At 27.8% G+C, this 21,582-nt stretch overlaps 2 protein-coding genes and 1 long non-coding RNA gene across 3 annotated transcripts; 2 read left to right on the forward strand and 1 right to left on the reverse strand.

Annotated features, from left to right (window-relative positions):
- The first annotated feature begins 7,779 nt into the window (after positions 1-7,779).
- Positions 7,780-9,603, forward strand: LOC109805486 (auxin-responsive protein IAA17). The gene is made up of 5 exons (XM_020367569.3): positions 7,780-8,139; positions 8,384-8,565; positions 8,757-8,871; positions 9,015-9,076; positions 9,168-9,603. The coding sequence occupies exons 1-5, from the start codon at positions 7,955-7,957 to the stop codon at positions 9,203-9,205; spliced, it is 582 nt and encodes a 193-aa protein (XP_020223158.1). The 5' UTR covers positions 7,780-7,954; the 3' UTR covers positions 9,206-9,603.
- A 4,257-nt stretch (positions 9,604-13,860) lies between these two features.
- Positions 13,861-14,757, forward strand: LOC114916368 (uncharacterized). Its single transcript, XR_003804794.2, has 2 exons — positions 13,861-14,397; positions 14,503-14,757. It is a non-coding gene; the product is annotated as an uncharacterized LOC114916368 (long non-coding RNA).
- A 146-nt stretch (positions 14,758-14,903) lies between these two features.
- Positions 14,904-18,800, reverse strand: LOC109805485 (P-loop containing nucleoside triphosphate hydrolases superfamily protein). Its single transcript, XM_020367568.3, has 12 exons — positions 18,510-18,800; positions 17,738-18,111; positions 16,828-16,907; positions 16,666-16,717; positions 16,530-16,571; positions 16,351-16,429; positions 16,236-16,267; positions 16,084-16,152; positions 15,710-15,784; positions 15,427-15,543; positions 15,300-15,350; positions 14,904-15,228 (listed from the first exon to the last, which is right to left on the reverse strand). The coding sequence occupies exons 1-12, from the start codon at positions 18,682-18,684 to the stop codon at positions 15,085-15,087; spliced, it is 1,290 nt and encodes a 429-aa protein (XP_020223157.1). The 5' UTR covers positions 18,685-18,800; the 3' UTR covers positions 14,904-15,084.
- Positions 18,801-21,582: the final 2,782 nt, after the last annotated feature.

The following is a 21,582-nucleotide window of genomic DNA, read 5'->3' on the forward strand; positions in this document are numbered from 1 at the left end:
ATACATCTTGGCTTTTCATAATCCTAACGCACAACGCATTTTCCTGCTACACTTCTTCTTTTAATTCTCTTATTCACTCATTCCAAAATATAATACTATACCTAATTAAAGACTGCATTTTAATTTTTAATTAAAATTCTCATCTCTCAAAATAAGCCAATAGTATTAATTATCAACGTCGTGTCACATGCAAATAACTTTTTCTTAAATCAATAATTAATTTTAACTTTGAGTTCCTATATATAGAAAAATATTTATTAAAATAAATGTAAGTAAGTTGATGGATTAATCTTTTATTTTCGATTAAAGAATATATAGATTACAAAAATAAATAAATTTGCCAATCCTTTAATAAATGTGATATTAATGAGTTGTCTACCACAGAAATATTCCTTGTAGGCTTGTACATAGGAAATTTTGGCCATAAATCTATGACACAGACACAAATACAAACACAGTTACATACTAAGTAACTTATCATTTCAGAAGTCAGTTCATACAGTCGGTTGGATGGAATCTTGACCTTTTCTTTGTTTTCTGGATTTTTTCACAAGTATTTCTTTTTTAAGGACAATCTTGTAATACCACATTTGGTGAAAGAATTAGAAAGGAATGAGCCAAAAATCAAAAAAAATATATATATATAAGAATGAAATTTTTAATCGTTCAGTTTAAGAGAAATGAACAGAAGTGAGAAAAGAAATATGTTCCTTAAGTTTTTTTTTTTAATTATGATGAAAAGAGAATAAAGAATTAGAGTGAATAAATATATTCTATTTTACCCTCCTAAAACATAATTCATGGTAATGACGTGTTGCAAAGTAATGAATTTCAATAAAAAAAATTAGTATCGAAATGAATAAAATAATTAATTTTTATAAAAATCATATGATTTATACATTAAAAAATTAATAAAAATGACAGTGATAAGAGCGTAAAAATATAATGTTAATTTAGTTTTTCTTAAATTATAATTTTAATTATTTTGTATAAATATTGAATTATTTTATTTTATTTTATTTTATCCATACCATGTTAGGAAAAAAACAAATTAGTATTTCATTAGAAGTATTACATATATTAAAAAATTATTTACTTAAATGTGTGCAATGCACGTCTATAGAATATACTGCAAAATAGTAATTGAATAAGAAGTTATCATTGAGTGACATGTTGAAACTCCTTAATTATTAAATTTAATTAACAATGTTATTAATTAAAAAAAATTAATTAATTGAGAGTAAAACTTAAATAGAAAATTTGTTTAAGTCTAAAATTTGTTAAACTACATGATCCTATTTGTTTGACTTGATCATTAGATCAAATACCACTTGGTAGAAATACAAGGATAAAACATTGAGAAGGACTCCATCAATTGGTTACAAGCAAACAACATAAATAAACATTATAACACATTCAATCCAAAACTTTTAATGTCATAATTATGAATTTTCTCTTTTATATGTTACTCAATATACTTATTTTTATATGGTGTAAAACTTATTTTTCCAATAGTAAATATAATTTGGTTTTAATTTTAATTTTATCTAAATATCATTCCAAACACTTTTCGTTCTTTTTTTATTTAGAATTAAAAAAAATTTGGTCTAAGATTAACTCTCTTTAAAATTTGTTAATTTTCTCTAAAAACATAGGTATTGTTTACTTGTGTTTTTATTTATTATTTTCGTTTTTAATTACAAAAGTGTTGATTTTAAAAAAATACATTACCGATGCATACACACTATATTAACTCTATAAATAATTCGGCCCATTAAAGATTATTGAAGAAAAAAGTATAATTAAAATTTTATTAATTAAAGAAAAAGTTAAAGAAATAGTGGGTAAATAATAAAGGGTAGTGTAGATGTTTGAGAAACACATGGTTGGGTAGTTGATAAGGCGCACGCATCGCTATCAATGTTCCTTTGGGATCTTACTTGTCTGCCTGCAACGAATTTAGTTTACCAATATTGTGCAATTAAAGAAACTGTGTTGTGTTCTTATTTGTATTCATTGCATCGTGGTCATGTCATGCATGTAATATTGTAAGAGAAGAATTTTTGGGACCCTGAGTTTGAGTTTCAATATGCATGGCCACTGCCCACTCATACATTTCACATTCTTTGAATGGGTCCGTCTCACTCTGATCAGCAACATTATTTTTCTGACAATCCTTCCCAAGAGTTCCAGCTACAGATATAAATGTTTAAATAAATTATAAAAATACCTTAGCTTATTTAACATCAAACATCTCATTCTATATACAATTCACAACATAATTCAATTTAGTTTCGATTGGATCAACTTTTAATCCATGGAGACGATATCATATAAAAAAATATACTAATATACATATGTATAAAATATCCCGTATGAATAATTATACACACTTCATTTAAAATTTTAAACATTTTATTTTAAAATTCTACTTGAATTTTTAAAAAATAATGCATAAAAATATATTTTAATCTCACAAATTAATCATTAGAATTGATCTAACAATATAAGGTTAAGATAAATATATGAAAACTTAAGTTTAATCTTTATTGTCTTTCGCATGCTAATTAAAAAAAATCTCAAATCACAATATAAATTTGAAATTTTCATAAACGATCACCTAGCCTAAATCAATTAAGGGGGTGTATGGTTGGATTTTTTTTATAAAAAAAAAAAAACTACACTAAATAACACCATATCGTACCATTTTATTAAAATGAATCAATTTATGAATCATTTGAACCAAATTAATAAATTAGTTCATAATCAAACTACTTTTATAAATAATAAGTTCAAAATTGGTTTAGAATTGTTTGGTAATCAAACTAATTTTGATCCTATTTTAAGTTTTGAACCAGTTTTAAATCAATTTTTTAAGATTTTTTTTTCAAAATTATAAATAAAGTCATGATTAATGCATTCTTTATAGATAAATTAAAAATATTTTACTAGTTAGACACTTAACTCGAAGACTAATTAAGTAGACAAACACATCATAAAAAATAAAAAAAAACTTTATTTTATTAAAAATTAAAGAAAAAAAGTTTACACAAATGAACTTTTAGAAGTCGCAACTCAAAAATATTGAAGAACTATAATGATCATGTGAAAATTAATTATAAAATATTATTTGATAACTAACACTATTAAAAAGTGGGAAAAAAAACACAATGATGGTAAACTGTATACAAACATTTCATGTGATACTGTAAATCATTAAATCGTGAAATATCATATGAGAAATATAAATAATTTATTTTTAATTAATTTTATTTTATTATTTAAAAAGTAATGCACTAATGCAATGAACCTAATTACTAATGCGGATTGATTTTTTAAATTCATTTTATGTAAACAATGTAATTCAATTTTTTCAAATCGATTATAGTTTTTTTTTATAAATAGTATGATTTTCTTTCAAATTTAAACCGGTTCGTTTAATTTTTTCCACACCCCTATAATCAATGTATTTAGTCATACTTCCAACTTCCAAGAAAGTAACTCCATAAATTATTGAGAATGACATATGTAACATGGTTAAGGACGGAAATAGGTCCTCCGTATGGTGAAAACAAATCAACATATAATGAGATATTGAGTTTTCATATACTAAGCCAGATTAAAAATCAAACAGATTAGCCAAAGCTAAGAGCACCCCACGTATCACTTTTTTCCCTAACTGACAGTTTTGGCCAATTAAAGTAAAATTAAGTAAAAATTTGATATATTTATAGAGTTAATCACCTATATATTGCCGGTGTAAAGTTTTTTTATACTGGTAACCAATTATATATTTTAATTGTGTCATATTACTATAAATACATTTACTTTTAATAGTGACATGACACAATTAAAAGATATAATTGATTGTCAATGTAAAAAAACTTTACACTGTATATAGATGATTAATTCATATTTATATATGTGATGAGTCTTATACATGAAGCAATGAAAGTAAGAAGGTTTGTGTCTCCCTCATAATGCTAACTACCGCAATACAAGGCCCCTCTCCCTAATGAGAGAGAAAGAGAGAAGGGAAGGAGTGACGAAACACTTAAATGACATTCTATGAACAAAAAAGAAAGATTCCAAATGGATAGGAAACAAGTTGTGCCCTCTCAAAACAAGAAAGGAAGAAGCCACATAAAATACAAAATATAGGGCCATAGCTAGCTAGGGTTCAACAAGGGAAGTAATTGACAGGTGTCTTTTTTAGGTATATGGTAAGACAATGTACCATTCATCTTAGCCTCTCTCCATACCATGTCTATGGCAAATTGGGCTAACCATTAAGCCTATCTAGCTGTTGTGAAGGCCACCCATGTGATCTGAATGAGGGGAAAAAAATACTAGTACTATTAATTTAACTGTTACTAGACTATAATAAGAAGAAAAGGGTCCACTATGCCATCAATTGCCTCCCCTCCATGGAAGAACAGGGGATGAGACTTTGAATTGTGCTTCACCCAGACTGAATATGATGATAAGTATCGAAAGATCTTAGTATAAATCATTCAATCATTTTTATTTATTAATCAAAATTCAGATTCTATGTTTAATTTAGATAAAGTTGCCATTAAATTTACTACTTTCTTTATACCTCTTTGTTATTAAAAAAAAAAAATTCTTTGCTTTTAGTTTCTTTCAAGGACAAGAAATAAGGACACCGATCCACGCAAGTTGGAAAGGAGCTTCATGACATTACACTTTCCGCTTCTTTTGTTTTCTTTTTCAATTGATTGCTAAAAGATAAAATAAAATTGCTATCTTATGCATCAAATGCATCAAATATGGGGCATAGTGCCATTCTTTCAGATAATGTTTCCTAGTTTCTCCAATTCTGAACCCTTTCAAAAGATTTACTTATTTATTTTAATTTGATCCACCATTTCTAATCCAATGGAAACGTATGCTACTAATTGTTGAATACGGATGTCGTAAATCCACGGTCTTTCTCAACATTATATTCAAAACCTATTATTGCTTCCTCGATTATAGGTCGTTGAATCTAAGCTTAATTAATGGCCTTTTCATGGAAAAATGTTATTTGAAACATGAATGATTTTGTACAAATGAATTATTCATTTGGCCTAATTATGAGTCATACTTTCTATTCCTCAATCATTCATTTCTATGTTTCTTTCTTTGATACTTTTCATATGTAAAGGGTGGGATATATCATATGAATCTTGTTACAATATATTTTCACCAATTAGAAGAAAAACCTTCCTATGGAATAAAGCTTTCTCAAGCAAAACAAACTTCTGATAACAAGTTACCATGGACCTATATATTAACAAAATGTGATGTGATTGATAAATACTTAATTATTTAATCAAAGATTTGATACCTAAATTGTGTATATGAAAATTAAAAACATAAAACTTAATTGATGATTAAGATATGAAAATAGAAGATAAATGATGGGATAATAGCTAGCAGGGGAAAAAATGAGTACGAAAAGATCTTAATAATTATCTTATTTAGTGTTTGATATATGAGATATACAATAGATAATAATTAAATTATATGTAAAATCAAAAAATTATTCTCAAGAAGAATGTTACATACACTATTTTTTAATATATTTTTATTAGTTAAACTTTATTAAAAATATAAAATTATGTGGATTTTACATCTTATTTAAAAAATTTCTTTGATTTTGTGAGTTTCAAAAAAGTTAATCACTAAAAAAATGTGTGTTTGAAAGAGTACGTTAGAGTGTCAAAATAAATAAATAACTATATGAAAATACTTTTATATTAATTAAAAGTATATTTTCATTTCTATTAATATAAGTAATAATTATTTATTTATTCTAATTTTCGTTATTTTTCTTTCTTTTTCTTTTTTTACTCTCAATTTTACTTCTATTAAATAAACATAAAAGAATATATATATATATATATATATATATATATATATATATATATATATATATATATATGTTAGTTGAACCACGTTTGAAACTAATTAAAGGATTAGACAAGAATCTCACGTGATAAATGATTTCGAAGAGAAAAACAAAATGAATAAAAACTTAAAGAAGAGTGTGTGTGAACTTAAAAAAAAGGTCTTCGATATATTATTTTTGAGATTAAACATGTTTTTACTTATCAATAATAGTTCTAGTACGTAATACTAACTTTAGTCTCTGAAGTAAATTCTCAAACTTGAATTTTGTGTATGAAATAATGTGATTAAGAAGAAAAATTATATATTAAAAATAAAAATAAGTAATTAATTTTTTTACGTAGATAAATCATCAACAAAATTAGTTCATAATAATAATATGATTACTTAAAAATGCATCTTTTTTCTTTCTCAAAATATGCAAATGTTCTAATTTAAATAAAGAAATATGCGTAGTTTGAATTGAAGAAAATAAATTTTAATTTTTTATTTTCACGTTGAGACTTGTGATATAGAAAACATATATAATTAATAAATTTTTTTTATTTTTATGTTAGTTATCTTAAAAGTTATATAAATAATTATTTTTTATTGATTAATAGTAGAAAACTTTTTACCTTTATGATCAATAAATAATAAATTTAAAAAAAAAAACGATGCCATTTGTAGTAAGAATTGAAATGATTTTATGTATTGATGTAACATCTACCCAAGAATATGTCGTTTACTTTATTTGTGCGAATAATAAGCTTCTAGAAAAGCTAAAGTAGAAAAAAGAAAGAAAGTAATATATTGTTGAATATAATTAAAATATAAATACATGCACTACATAATTATTCAATTAGGTACTTGGATTAAATTAAAAATATTATTCAATAATTTAAAATAATTATTAAATATTGGATGTTGAAAATATTAGTATGGGATTGCACAGAGTCTAACTGAATGTATTAAAATGTATATATACTAATAAACTATAATTAAAAATAAAAGAAGTTGAAAAAAGATTTCCTTTAATTTTGTTTTTGTTAAAGCTAGTTAAAATGGTTTTAATTAAGTAGCAGTGATATATCCCCTAGAGCTAAAGCATGAGGGTCCGTGGGAGTGGTTGCGGAACCGACAAAGAAACAAGGTCACATGCTTTGGTGGGGACACAAACCCTAAAACCATGACTCGTTTACGTGCACATGGACTTCGCTTAGAGTTGACCGTTTCTTCTAAAACTGAAACATGTGGACCCCACCTGTTCCCACGTTATTTTTTCCTTATTCTTTTTCTCTTCCATTTTCACCTTCTTCTGTCATATTTTTAGGATCTTAAGCGTGATTACAGCTCCCTCAACCAAACTTTCTCTTCTCACTGCTCATACCCACAACTTCATAATTAATTTACAAAATAAATCCAACATGATTATTTTTAAATAGTAATAAGCTAATTAATTGGCACGACCACATTTATGACTGATATTAGCATTTTTTCATTACAACAATATCATTGCCCATTCTCTAATTTGTCTCCATACGATTATAGTACTGTTTGAAGATAATTGAGTGTGACAATACATTCTTCATCCTCTCCCCATCCCATGCGATCTGGATAATATCAAGGAAATGTTACATTATTTATTTGTAATAGTAATAATTAATCGAGGAATATATTACGTCATTACGTGGAACGTTGGTGTTAGTTGAGGTGGCAAAGTGAAAGGAATTTAATTTGAAACTAGAAAGCAATCAAATCAGAATCACACGCTTCCCTCACAGAGTCTCGCATACGTGGAAGGATCAAAGCCGGTATCTGACGTACACGTGTCAGCCTTATGCTGGTCCAACAACCTCGCTCAGCATAATATAAGCGCGCACGTTGCGGAAGAAACAACAAAGCTTTCTTAATATCATACACTTTGGTCTCTCTCTCAATTTTCAACTCATTAAGACAAAGTAAAAGAGATAGTCATAGCAGCAAACAAGGAAAAGGCACACGACCAAACTAAAACTACTAGGCGAGTTTGAACGTGGAAAATTAATTGTGAGCAGAAATAATGTCATCAGAAAGTGGCATCCACTCTTCCTCCTCCTTGGAATCTCACGCCGTTGATTGTAACTTGAAGGAAACAGAGCTCACGCTGGGTCTTCCCGGTACCAAAACTGGCTCAAAACGTGCCTTCTCCGACACCCTTCTTCATCTCGCCACTTCTCAAAACAAAATCTTGCGCCCCACCTCCAAGTAAGAACCAACCTACAATATATCCATATTTTTGTTTTCTGAAATATAGAGACCCACATCCAACCAAGATTCAATTTCAATATAACCATCATAAACCCCTTTCATTAAGCCTTCTGGTCCACCCCAGTTTTATTGAGCCTGATTACAATTTTTTTTTCCTTTTCCCTAATTATTATTATATGTGAAAAAACAATTAGTTATGGGCTAATTAATTTGGGTGTTGATCGTGGATGTGATGTTGCAGGGAACAAGTGGTGGGGTGGCCACCGGTGAGGGCAAGCAGAAAGAATGTTCTGAAGAGTTGCAAATTCGTGAAGGTAGCTGTAGATGGAGCTCCATATCTAAGAAAAGTGGATCTTGAAATGTACGATAGTTATGAGCATTTGATGAGGGAATTAGAGACCATGTTTTGTGGCCTAGCCATTCGTACGTATTCTTCGATCTCCTAATTAATATCACAAATATATTATATATGTTCATACTTTATGATATATGTTACATGGTTATATATATATATATATATATATATATATATATATATATATATATATATATATATATATATATATATTAGCTAGGGGTAATTGAGTCTTTTTTGTGGGCAACCATTGTTACAGGTAATCATTTGATGAATGAGAGGAAACTGATGGAGTCCGGAAATGGAATGGAATACATGCCAACCTATGAGGATAAGGATGGTGACTGGATGTTGGTTGGGGATGTACCATGGAAGTAAGTTCTATTAATTTATGATTTATGTTTGGTAACCTTTTTGTATATTCACCAATTTTATATATAATATTATACTATATTAATCGTTCTACTATCTGTTTCATTTTCTTAAAAAATAAAACCCTCTCTGGTTCTTTTTCTAGGATGTTTGTTGAATCATGCAAAAGGATAAGACTTATGATAAGCTCAGAGGTCATCGGCTTAGGTACGTGGATCGTTATTTATGTTTTTTTGTGTAATTATAATTAAGGTGATTTTTTATTTTTATTAATTCCTGTGATTTACAAATATTGCAGGTACGAGGTTTGGTTCAAAATGTAGGAGTTCCACCTAGAAGAAGAATAATTAGTGTAATGATCATAAGCTCTATGAGAACAGTTTCAAAGTGTACAAGTTTCGGCCAGTTAGAAATTAAATCTAGGATAATGAAATTAAATATCTATGGTGCTTAGCATGTACATGTCCCTTTAGCACCTCTAGTTAGTTAATTTTTCTTTGACTTGAAAAGAACTAGCTAAAACCTAAGACTGATCTCTATATTAGTGATATGAAAAGGAAAAAAAATAAATAAATGAGGCTGGCATGTAATTAATAATATTATGATCTTCATTATAAGAGTGTGCATGTAATGTAATGTAGTGACTTCGGCTTTGTGCTAGCTCTCCCCGGTTTTGTACTTGTTAGAATCATTTATGATCCACTTCATAATTTACATAATATTTCGTATACTCACTCCTGAATTTTAATGTCTTAAAGATTATATATCAACGATGTACTTTAAATTTATTCTTACTTTATTAAAAGACGGATTTATCCTTATTTACTAATTTTAGAGACAAACCCTTCATCAATTATATGAAGCAATGACATGATTTGTATAAATTAAAACATGCATGCTTCAAAAACTATGGATCTACTGATCTACCAATTTTTTTATGTTTGGTTTTTATTTTTATTTTTATTTTGAGGAATATTTAGATTTATTTCTCAGATTAAAATGTCAAAAAATTAAGTCATTTGATAAACTTATTTTATAAATTAATATCTTGTTATGATGTACAAAGATGAACTTGTTTCTTGATTTTTTTTTAAATTTCAAAGAAAAATACAATTAAATTCCAACAAATACGCTAACTAATAGTCATAGAAAAGCATTAATTAAAAGAGAGAAAGATAACGACTTATCAAGGAAAAAAACTTGTCTCACACGAAAAATGAGCAAGAGATCAATAATACTATAGACTTATTATTGCTATAAAAAGATGAAAATTATATAAAGTTGTTTTTTGAAGAAAAAAAATTATATAAAGTTAAGAGTTGGATCCAGTTAGCAGATAAATTATTAAATAATTTTCAACTATCACATGCATATAGTTCTAACTAGTTTTTCAATTTACGATAAATAATAATATCATTTAATTATATATTATTTAAAGTTATTTGAAATCATGATACTCCCAAATCATTTAATAATTTCTCTTTGTAAGTGGAGATACTTCTCCGACAAGAATTAAGATTATTCAAATTCTCATGAGATGAAAAAAAAAATAAAAAAAAATAATATATATATATATATATATATATATATATATATATATATATATATATATATAGAAAGAGAGAGAGAGAAAGGAGGGTTTAAATGATACTGATGTAATTTTTACTATCCATTACACTATTTAATAATTTTATATTAAATGTAAATTTTGTAAATCTAACCATTGAATTATAATTTCATATCATTTTGTATGTTTATATTAAATCTTATTAAAATTGAACAATAACTTGAAGGTAATCAGAGTATTCATATTTTATTATATTTTGAAATATATAATACATTTTTATTTTATAAGAATGAAATATCAAATCATCTTGGATTAATATAAAACTTTGTATCTATGATATAATAGTAAAAGACTTTAAATCTAACAGTTTGATTTATAAAATTTATATTTAATTAAAATTATTGAGCAGTATAATACTTAGTAAAAATTATATTGGTGTTGTTTAAACTCTCCTTATAATTATTTTGAGTTTACATGTAATAACTAATATGTTAGTCCTTACATCAATGTGCGTATATGTTCATATTCTTGACCATTAATTATTTTAGGGTTTAATTATAGGATAAAAATAATTTTAATTTTTTTTACTATTCACTCTTAAAGGTAGGTATGGAGGTTCCAATAATTTTTTTTACTTGAACAAGGAGCCTTCTATCAAACTCTAATAAATTTTTTTCACAAATTCAAAGTAGTATTTAGTCTCAATTGACAATCCTCTAAGTTTCAAATTTTTACTTGAACAAAGAGCCTACCACCAAACTCAAATAAAATTTTTTCACAAATTCAAAGTAGCATTTAGTCTCAATTGGCAACCCTCTAAGTTTCGAATTTCAAATATTTTACTGCATCCTTTCACCCTTAATGGCTCTCAAAACCCTCAATACACAAATTATTTTACATAACACTCTCCCTTATCAAACCTTGAGGTGCTACCTATAAAAAATAGGAAGCTTTTGGCTTCTTCTACTAAAAGTGAAAGCAAAATAGACAAATAAAAAATAAAATAAAACACTTCTTAACCTCCATACCTAGAACCGACAGTGAATAGTTAAAATTTTTAAGTATAAAAATAATTTTTACTCTAAAAATTAACTTAATCCTAAAATAATTAATATTTTAAATTAAAAAAATTCATGTCAATAAAACTAATAGTAATTCGAGTACTAAGGTGATTTATTTTAAAAGCAAAAATTAGCAGTATTTTAAAAGAGATAAAAAATAAGTATTATATAAATTTAGAGGACTAAAATTAAGAAAAATTTTTAGGAACTAAAATTAAATAAAGTTTATTTTTGAAAAATAAAAACATATTTATTATATAAAAAAATGTATAATGGTAGTCCTTTATTAACTTATTGCAGTTAATTGAGTAATGATAAATATTATATCATCACTACCCTCATAATAAAAGAATACAAATTAATAATAGATGAAAACAAATATTTGTTAGAACATAATTAAACCAAATACGTTAAGGATCACGTATGCAACCTTGTGCGCAGTGCGCGTATTGGTTGAGGAGGAACTAATGAGTAATGACACGTTTCAACAATGCTAATAGGCTAAAGTAAAAAATTTTGAGGTTCTCATACTCATTAAGGACTAAACTTTCTAGTTTAAAGTTGTATATTGAAACATTTAAAAAGATTAAGAAGATATTAAAAAACATTTGATTGAGATGTCCAAAGAAAATTATCGATCTTCAATAGGTTAATTAAGTGTGAAATATAAAAAGGAATGGTTAGTTAACTATTAAAGCATCTGGTATTTTTATTTCCTTAGGTTCCATAACTCACATATTATAAATTTATTTAAATACAGTTTTATCTTTGTAAATATAATATTTTTATCCCTTTATTAATTAATTAATTTTTTATTTTGGTCCCTTTGATAGAGTATCAGAGGTGATATGGAAATGATGTGACATTCTATTATCATATCATCACTCAAAGGTTATCGTTTAACGAGAGAATTTGTTGATAGATATTTTAAAGTTCACAAAGAACAAAAATAATAAATGAATTTATGAAAAGTTGAAATCACATAAAATTATGTTTATAAGAATTAAAAATAAATTGAAGCACTTATTTCTATATACCAAAAATTATTTTGAAGAACGATAATCAAACTAAAACTAAATCTATGCAAGGTATAAAAAGTAAAATTATCAGGTTCAAGAACCAATGACATGCTGGTAAATAATATTAAATTTCATTATTTAAATCATTTAATATAAAAAAAAAATTAACGTAATACATTTCATTCCTTTATTTACATGTTTGAGCGGGGTGAGAAGGAAAACGTTTAATTATCATGTTCAAGAATAATTAACGTAGCATTTAATCATATTTATTCTTTACTCTCGAAAAGTTAAAAAAAAAATAATTAACTTGTATAAAAGTTCTTTGGGTACATTCAAAGAAAAATGTAGTGTAACAATTTTAAGCCCAATGAAAATTTTGCTGATAAGAAAATAGGAGCCTGAAATTTGTACTACTGAAGCCCAAGTCCAGATGTCCAATCATTATCATACAGCTAAAGAGAAAATTTAATTTATGTGCATTCTCTTCCCCTTCAAAATTGTTAATACTAATTAAATAATGAATATATGGTTTATGTAACCGCAAATATTTGATTCAATTTGTTTCAAATTTTAACAGAATTGATTTCAATAAAATTGAATTAAAACTATTAATTCTAATTGAAATATGAAAATTTTATATTACATTGTATGTTCTAGTGTGAAATTGATTTTGGAACAAAATTGAAATCAAGGCAGTATAAAATTTTTGAGACAGAATTCTATGTTGGTGGATTCAAACTTTACTAGCTCTAACTTTTCAAGTATAAAATTAAAATGGGATTTCTTTTGACAGAATATGCTTAAGCTGGAATTGGCTTCAGCAGATTTGGCTACACAGGTAGTTGAGTTTCTTGCACAATGAATGGGTTTGAAGGGTGGTTAGGAAGCACTATGATTGAGAGTTGTTAATAAATTGAGGCACGGATCAGTGTATGCTTCCATATGTGTATAATTATGATGGACAGGTCATGAAATCTCTCTTATAACAAGTCATGTGTAATATTTTCTATTTTCTATTAATCATGTGGTAACTAGTGTACTAGTCATTGTTTGGGCTTTTTAGGAAATTTTATTTGAGCGTATAGACTTGTCATCGTCCACTATACATTTATGGTTGTGTGTGCAAATTTCTTGTTCGGTAGAAATGTAAGGTTAGGGGACAAAACTGATGAAACAAAGCAACTGTGCAGCTTTAAATTAGTGACTATGACATCTTCCCTTCCCACCATCTTAGCAGATTAGAAACTTTGAGCATGTTTAGATAAACTTTTTCAGGAAAACTTTTAAGAAATAAAAATAAGAAGGAAAAATAAAATTAGTTTTTTCATAATTTAAAATTGACTTGTGCATATATTAGTTTGTAGAAACTATATTCTAGTAGCTTTCTAAAAAAATTCTTTTAATTTGTGTATAAGTTAATTTTAACGTATGAAGATGTTTATTTTAATTTTCCTTACTATTTTTTTTTTCTTTTAGAAGTGATTTTAAAGAAGTTTATCCAAATAGACATTTTATGAGATTCTATGATTGGTATTTACATAGTGTTTGTGCCTAGGAGAGGGAATGTGGTCTTTCCCATCATTCTGGGGTTGGTTTCATCACTTTTCCAGCCAGCGAAGCCAACCAATTCCTTTCTACTAACTACCATAATTAATGGCTAGCAAGAAAGGAAAAGATAAGGGCTTGTGGAAGCCTTAAACATGTTGAAAGAAACTTTCTATGCTTCAGCTTATAAATAAATGTGGGGGATAACTCTATTGCATGAATCATCTTCTTCAAGTCACAAAATATGACAGGGTCTGCACCAGCACAGCAGAAGATGTCATACTATGATCATGTTCAGATGCGCCACGAGGAGAAGGGAAGCCTCTATGCTTGGTGTGTACATATTCGGTTTCCAATTCTCTTTTATTTTCTTTTTCTCCTTCAAGCATTCTCCCTTTGCTACACAGTACACCCTGATCAGTTGAATCTTTGATTCAGTTTGTATACACTCTGTTGCTGCTTTTGCTGCTACGAGAGATGTCAGTGCTGCTTGGAACGCACCTGTTGTTGCTGTCCCTAGATTGCCCAATTTTCAACAGACATTTGTCAAGTTTATGTTTCATCATTTCTGTGTTAATGATTCTGTAAGCCAATGAGGAATACTCTTCATGCACCATGTACTTCAAGAAATTTTAGTTTTTGTGATATTGTTCCAAGAACAAATGAATTCGTTATGACTATTAAATAAATCAAGTGCAGGTGCAGCAGCACATAGTGTACTATTGAAGTCACTGAAGTGATCATAATTTTATGAACAAAGTCTTGAAAAAATAAAAAAGCCATTAACTATCAACGACTAGTAGTCTAGGCTTCTTATTCTATTTTTTGATCAAATAACAAAACAGAAAGCATTAGCCGTTCGCTATTATATATTAATGAAATATTCTCTATACATTTCAAGGGAAATAGTGCTGATTCAATGACATAGCTCCACTGATGGTGTAACTAATTAATGCTGAATAGCCATTCAAATCATCTCAAAGAATTGAAAAACCTGCAATGATCTATCATACAGTCAACCTAGGCAGCAAGGATAGGGTTTCTCCCTTCATCTATTTCAATGGTTAGGAGATGCTTAGGATCTGATCCACTTGGTCCCTCTGAGTAAAGTGTAGGAAGGTATGCATAGTATGCCGGCAGGTAGCGCGAAACAAAATCTCTCACCTGTAGAGTACAAAGATACATTATTCATCATTGCATCATACTTAAAACATAAATCCATGTGAGCAACAGACCTCATCATCTGTCATTCCAGGCTTGCCTGCTTCCCTCATGGCAATCTCAGCCTGCATATTCAAACAACTCAATCATGGTTCTGAACACAGTTTGTAATTTCTGAAAAAGGATGTTGAAACAACCTACCTGCAAGCGCCATTGGAAGACACAATTTGGGTCCTTAATCTTGATGACTATCCATGACTTTATGTATTTGTCCCATGCATCATAGTATGCTTCAAGGTTTTTATTTATAGTTTCTAGCTGAATAATAAGCACAATTTATTACATCTTTATGCAAAATCACAATTCATTGGCAATTCTTCCTCTTAAAAGAAAAGGATAGAGAATTTGCATAATCAGCAATTCAGAATCATAAACTTCATGAGTATAATCTTAAGAAAGAAAAAGGAAGTTGGCCAATTCTAACCTGGGGATCAACACCCTTTACTGCTTCAACTGGAAGGGGCTTGAAACCAAGCATCCAACCTTCAAACAACACAACCTAGAACATCCATCCATGTTTGTCATAATGCAAGGACCAACACTTTTTAAAGGATATTGACATGAGATGAACATGGCATGAATAATACCAAAATTTCACCAATCATATTATAATCAGAGTTCTGGAAGCAAATCATTTTATTCAAACCTCAGAACTACAAAGGTAATATTGAAATTGGGGAGGGTAAATTTTGGTAAGCTTCTGCATTTTTTCTTTCTTGTGTGTGTTGGATCATGTTTTACCAAGAGAAAATGACCCATCAGAAGCAGATTAAGAGTTACAATTGAATATTCTCTTACTGTCAGGGGGCCTTCAATTTCTGGCCATGTTGAAGGATCAGCACGGTCACCTCTCCCACTGAATGCAGACTGCATCAACAGGAAATTCGCAGTTAGCAACTATAAATTCAAGAAATGTTTAAATAGTCCAAATCTGCAAGTTATGCCCTTACTTTATCATATCTTGGTAACTTCATTTTCATACCTGAACACCACTTCAAATAACAAAATATTATGCGAAAAATACAATATAACAAGGAGAAAACAAAATTGAGTACAGCGAGCCACCTTCTCTTGTCATTTTGGTTAAGGCTGACAGAGTTTCAACAGAAATTGCAAGATCGTGGCTTCCAGCATTTCCACGGAACTAGGAGAAAACAAAGCAAGCAAAATATTTTAGTTGTCATAAATAATGATGTCCCTGGATTGTTTACTGTTCACTATTTCACTTATATGTGCTTTGTTACCTCAAGAAGTGCATTTCCTGGATTAGCCTCCCTCAGTTTATTCTACAGTTCACACACAATTTGTCAGCTCAATAGAAGAAGAACAAGATGGAAGCAACAACCGAAGAAACAAATATAAATAACAGCTTCTATATACCTGACCTTCAGCCGTCAAATAAAAATCATCTATAGATATTGTTGCAGACTTCCTGAAAATTTAAGCATGTATCTACAATGTGTTAAATAATCTCCTTTCTCTATAGTCATCAGAACAAAGGATAAATTCAAGCTCACAGTTGCTACAAAGTTCAGAGCCTACCTGCCAATCTCTTCAAAAAGATAGTCAAGAGCAAAGACAAGGGTTGTCTTTCCACAGCCTTGAGGAGCACTAAAACCAATCTGTCATACAAAATCAAGAAAATTGTTGTTATATGGAAGGAATAAGGAAGAAAAAAATCTGAAAATAATACCTTAAAAGACAAAGAAATAGGAAAATCTTTATCACATATTACAAGCAGATTATTGCTCTTTATAAAGCTGAAAAATTACTGAAAAGTAAAACCAAAACTCCCTAAAATTATTACTCTTTCTCATAATTTTGGCTTAAGCCTTTCTGCTTTGCCATTGGTTGCAATTAAGGTGGCTTTCCAACACACCCCCTCACACATAGGATTATGGACTTGGAGTGTGGCAATGCAGGTGACCCAATAATAGATTTAAGAGAAGGTCTAATATCATTTTGAAATTTATGCTTAGAGTTTACCTCAACCTCAAAAAACTAACTTGTAAAGAAAGATATGTCCAAGCTTTATAAGGACTACATTGATCATATTTTTAGCCAATATGGAATCTGAACTCCCTCAAAGTGGTGATTGCGTTCTACAACACTTCACTCAGCCTCTCTGGTCAGCTCCTCCATAGGTAGCTATTTCCGAGACATTGACAACTAACTCATAGACCACAACTGAGGCGAGCTGTTAAAGACTTGGTTTCTTGACAAATTATTCGGCAACATCCTTACTGAAACACTAGGCATTTTCCAACAGAACTACAAGCCACTTGAATGATTTTCTTAGAAATAATAAATCCTATAGTTATATTTAATGTTACAGAATTACATCTTACATAGCCTTCATAATAAACTGTATGACACCAAATCATAGAGAAAACAAACAAGAGAGAGAGAGAGAGAGAGAGAATGACCGAAGAATGCCAAGTATATAGCATACCACTAAGGGAGGTATATCTTCTCCCTCTTTGAACTTGGACTGATGCTGAGAAATCTGCTGTTCACACCAGAGAAAGACTGGTACATAGTAGTGATAAATCCTAGCCTTTTGAGGCTCTGTAAGGTACAACTCATTAAGCTGAAACAATCTGCATAGGTACCGGCCATACAGTAGCCACGTATCAATGGACTCAGCCACCTGCTCTTGTGTGATACCTATTTTGTCAAGCAAAGGTCCTGAGCAAATAAATTCATAGAGGTCTTGCACAGAGGCGACTTGAGCAGGTTTTGTGGGAAACACAGAATATAGAGGACGCTTCCTGTACTCAATGCCAGCAGAAGTGGAACTGTTTTGCAGCCATGAATTTCCACTGCCTGCATGAAGTATTGCAACTGCATATTAAAGTTTCAAATGACACGGCACAAATAATTTCCAACAGCTTCAGATCAGCAAATGTAGCTGTTGAAGAAGAAATTACAACTCCCAAAGTTCATTTCATTTTTCAATTCACTATTTTCACTAATAGATCAAAGATGTAGTTAGTTGACTTGAAGCTTTAACAACAAGCTAATAATCATCTTGGATGAATTTGAATAGCATCAATTACCAATCAAGCACAAGATTTGTCAGAAAATGCTCATTCCAAATGCCATTTAGTAAACATAGCACGGCATTACCCAGTTATCTAATTAGACTAAAAACATAATTTTTTTAAACTGGGTCGAAAACAAGTGAAATATGATGATAATTTTGTAAAGTGGCGAAACAGTACCTGACTTTGAGTTTGAGGAGTGAGTGGAGAATTGAGGAAGAACAGAGAAGTGACGGGAATTGGTAAAGAAATGTAATTTAGAATTGTTAGAATTATAGTGATTAGTATTAGAGCAACAGAAAGAAGGAGAAATTGTGGGTTGCAATGGCTGAGAGAAGAGATTGAGAGTCGCCATTTGTGTTTATGTCTCCTTTCTTTCTTTCTCTCTCTACTTTTACTATGAAACAGAAAAAAACCGACAGGGCTTAGCCGCCACGTAGTCTTCACCTCTTGGGCCAACAGATTGGAAGAGGAGCACCATATAAAACATCAAAAGATCTCCAATTTTATCTGTTCAAATTTACGTAACACCTCCTCTTTCTTTAAATTAAATATATATATTTTTTGTTTTCTTATATTTATGTAATCAAACATAGTACCTACGAATAAAAAAACCTATTACCTACTAAGGTGAATTTAATGGTGAGGATTTTGTTTCTTTCGTTTTAATGAGTCAAGATATATTGTTGTAATCTAAAATTAAGGACCAAGTCTTCATCGTGATTCGCTTACGTGATGTTTAGTTAAAAAAAATAGGAGATGGAGTGGAGGGGAGGAAAGAAACTTTTTATAAACTTTTGCTCTTTTGGTTTAGTTTTTTTAAGAGAAGACAGGGGTATTTTTTTATTATTTAATTTTAATTCCTTCTAGTATTAGGTGGATTTAGAGATGAAAAATCTAAAAATATTATTAGTTTAATGTTTAAAATATTTTCATTTATATTTTTAAATTTAAAATTGTAAGCTTATGTTTGATGGAGATGATTTAACATGAGGGAAGGGGGATGGATTAGAATGAATTTGAAAAAAAAAATTTTGTGTTTGATAGAAGATATTTAAGAAAAATTGTGAGAAATTAAAAGTGAGTCTCACATCATTTTTCATATCTTCTTCATTGAGGGAACTCTTATAGATTTTGAAAAATATTTAAACTTACATAAAATAAAAGATATTAGTTCTAAATATATTATAAAATAAGGGTAAAATAGTAATTATAAGTCTTAAATTCACTTTATTTCTCACTTAATTTTACTCTACTAAACAATTACAAATTTCATTCAATTTCTTATTTAATTCCTATCAAATCAATTTTCAGATATTCTCTTTTATTTTCTTTTATTCATTCCTCTCCCTTGAACAAAGTCTAAGAATATTATAAAAGTAAATTAATTTAAAAAAAAACTCTCTTTATGAATGAAATAAAAATTAAATATCTCTTCTCTCTCCATCAAAACCTCTTTTTCTTTTTTAAACTAAATATATTATTATCAAAATATCGCATAATATATGTTTTTTTATATATATAAGAAATCCAACCCCGAACTTTAATAAATAATAATAATAATAATAATAACAATAATAATAATAAAACCTAACTTACAAACTTAAGAGTTAGTGATGTTATTTGTCAACTAATTTTTCACACTTAAGTAAAAAAGGTTTACATAAGATGTTCTAACATTTTACTTCAAAAACCTTTTATGTAACCACGCACTACTTCAATGTCATGCATGTCTTTTGAATATGGAAATCAACTTAAATTTATATTTTTTTAATAATTCTTTTAAAAATTGTTCTAATTTATATACTTTATACTTTTTTTTCTTCAAATAAACGTAAATTTATGTGATTTATAACAAAATTTTTACCACTTTAAAATTATTTTTTATATAAAAAACGATTTTAAAAATTGTTCTAACAAAAAATACTTTTAAGCAAATTTTAAAATTGTTTGAAACTAAAAAAATTGAGCAATTTAACCAAGTTATATAAGGTTTACATGCTTGTCTTAGATAAAAATAAATTATGTTGAGAAGAAAATTCTCATCTCATATACATTGACGGATCTACGTTCAACGTAGTAGGGGCAGTTGCCCCCACTAAAATTTTGTTTATTTTATTTATTTTTTATATAAAATATTAATTATTTTATAAAAAATATATTATTAAATATATTATAATTATTTTATTATATTTAATATAATAAAATATGTTAATATTTTATTTTATTGTTTAATTACTTTTATTTTATGATAAAATTATCTTAATTTTTTATGAGGAAAAAATTTACTTACTCTAAAAGTAAGTCTTGATAAATCTACTCTACTTTATATCAAAATTTTAAAAATTCAACTGTTAAATTAACAGTTTTTAATGTATAAATTAAGTTTACAAATTTAAAAAAAAATGAAAATCATATGATACTTCATTAAATAGATTCAACCTAACATATAAAATGTTTTTTTTATAATAATCCATCAATTTAAATTAATAAAATACAATATCAAATAATTTTTAATTTTTTTTCAAAAATTTTATAAATTTGATCTATATATTAAATACTTTTAATTAATTGGATGAATACTTGTCGTAGAACATGAATTATTTAATGGAGTTAGTCTATCAATCCCTTCTTATTTTTTATTATTATGATATACTATATTTTTTTGACTAAAAGATTTATTACTTCTTTACTCATTAAATGAGTCATAGTTTAGTTTACTAATGTTGATTATTTTTCAATTTTTATTTTATATTTTAACCCTTTGGTCATGTATATGTGTATTATGTTGGTAGGAGAGGATCTAAATTAAGAAGAATGAGAGTAATTGTCACAATTTTTTTTAACTTAAACATATTTAAATAAAGACATTTACTCCTATAAAAAAAAATAGACATAGTACTCATAAAATATTTCTATTTTAAATGAGTTTAGAAATTTTAAAAATACGTAAAGAAAACAAATTGATAATTTTATTATTTTTATCTTATTAATTTTTACCATTTTATTCCTCTAATATTAAATAAGTAAAAAAAAATATAAAATGATACTTAATTATAATCTCAATAAAAACAAAAAAAAACAAAATTATCACTCTATTTATGAGACAATTTAATTTATTAAAATAAGATATTTTAATTTTTTTACCACAAAAACATATTTTTCAAAAAATTATTAATTTTTTCAATAAAAATGATATAGAATATTTTATTGTCCCCACTTAATAAATTTTCTGGATCCGTCACTGCTCATA

Source organism: Cajanus cajan, chromosome 10 (genome assembly GCF_000230855.2).
Source record: "Cajanus cajan strain Asha chromosome 10, NIPB_CcT2T_4, whole genome shotgun sequence".
NCBI classification, from domain to species: Eukaryota; Viridiplantae; Streptophyta; class Magnoliopsida; order Fabales; family Fabaceae; genus Cajanus; species Cajanus cajan.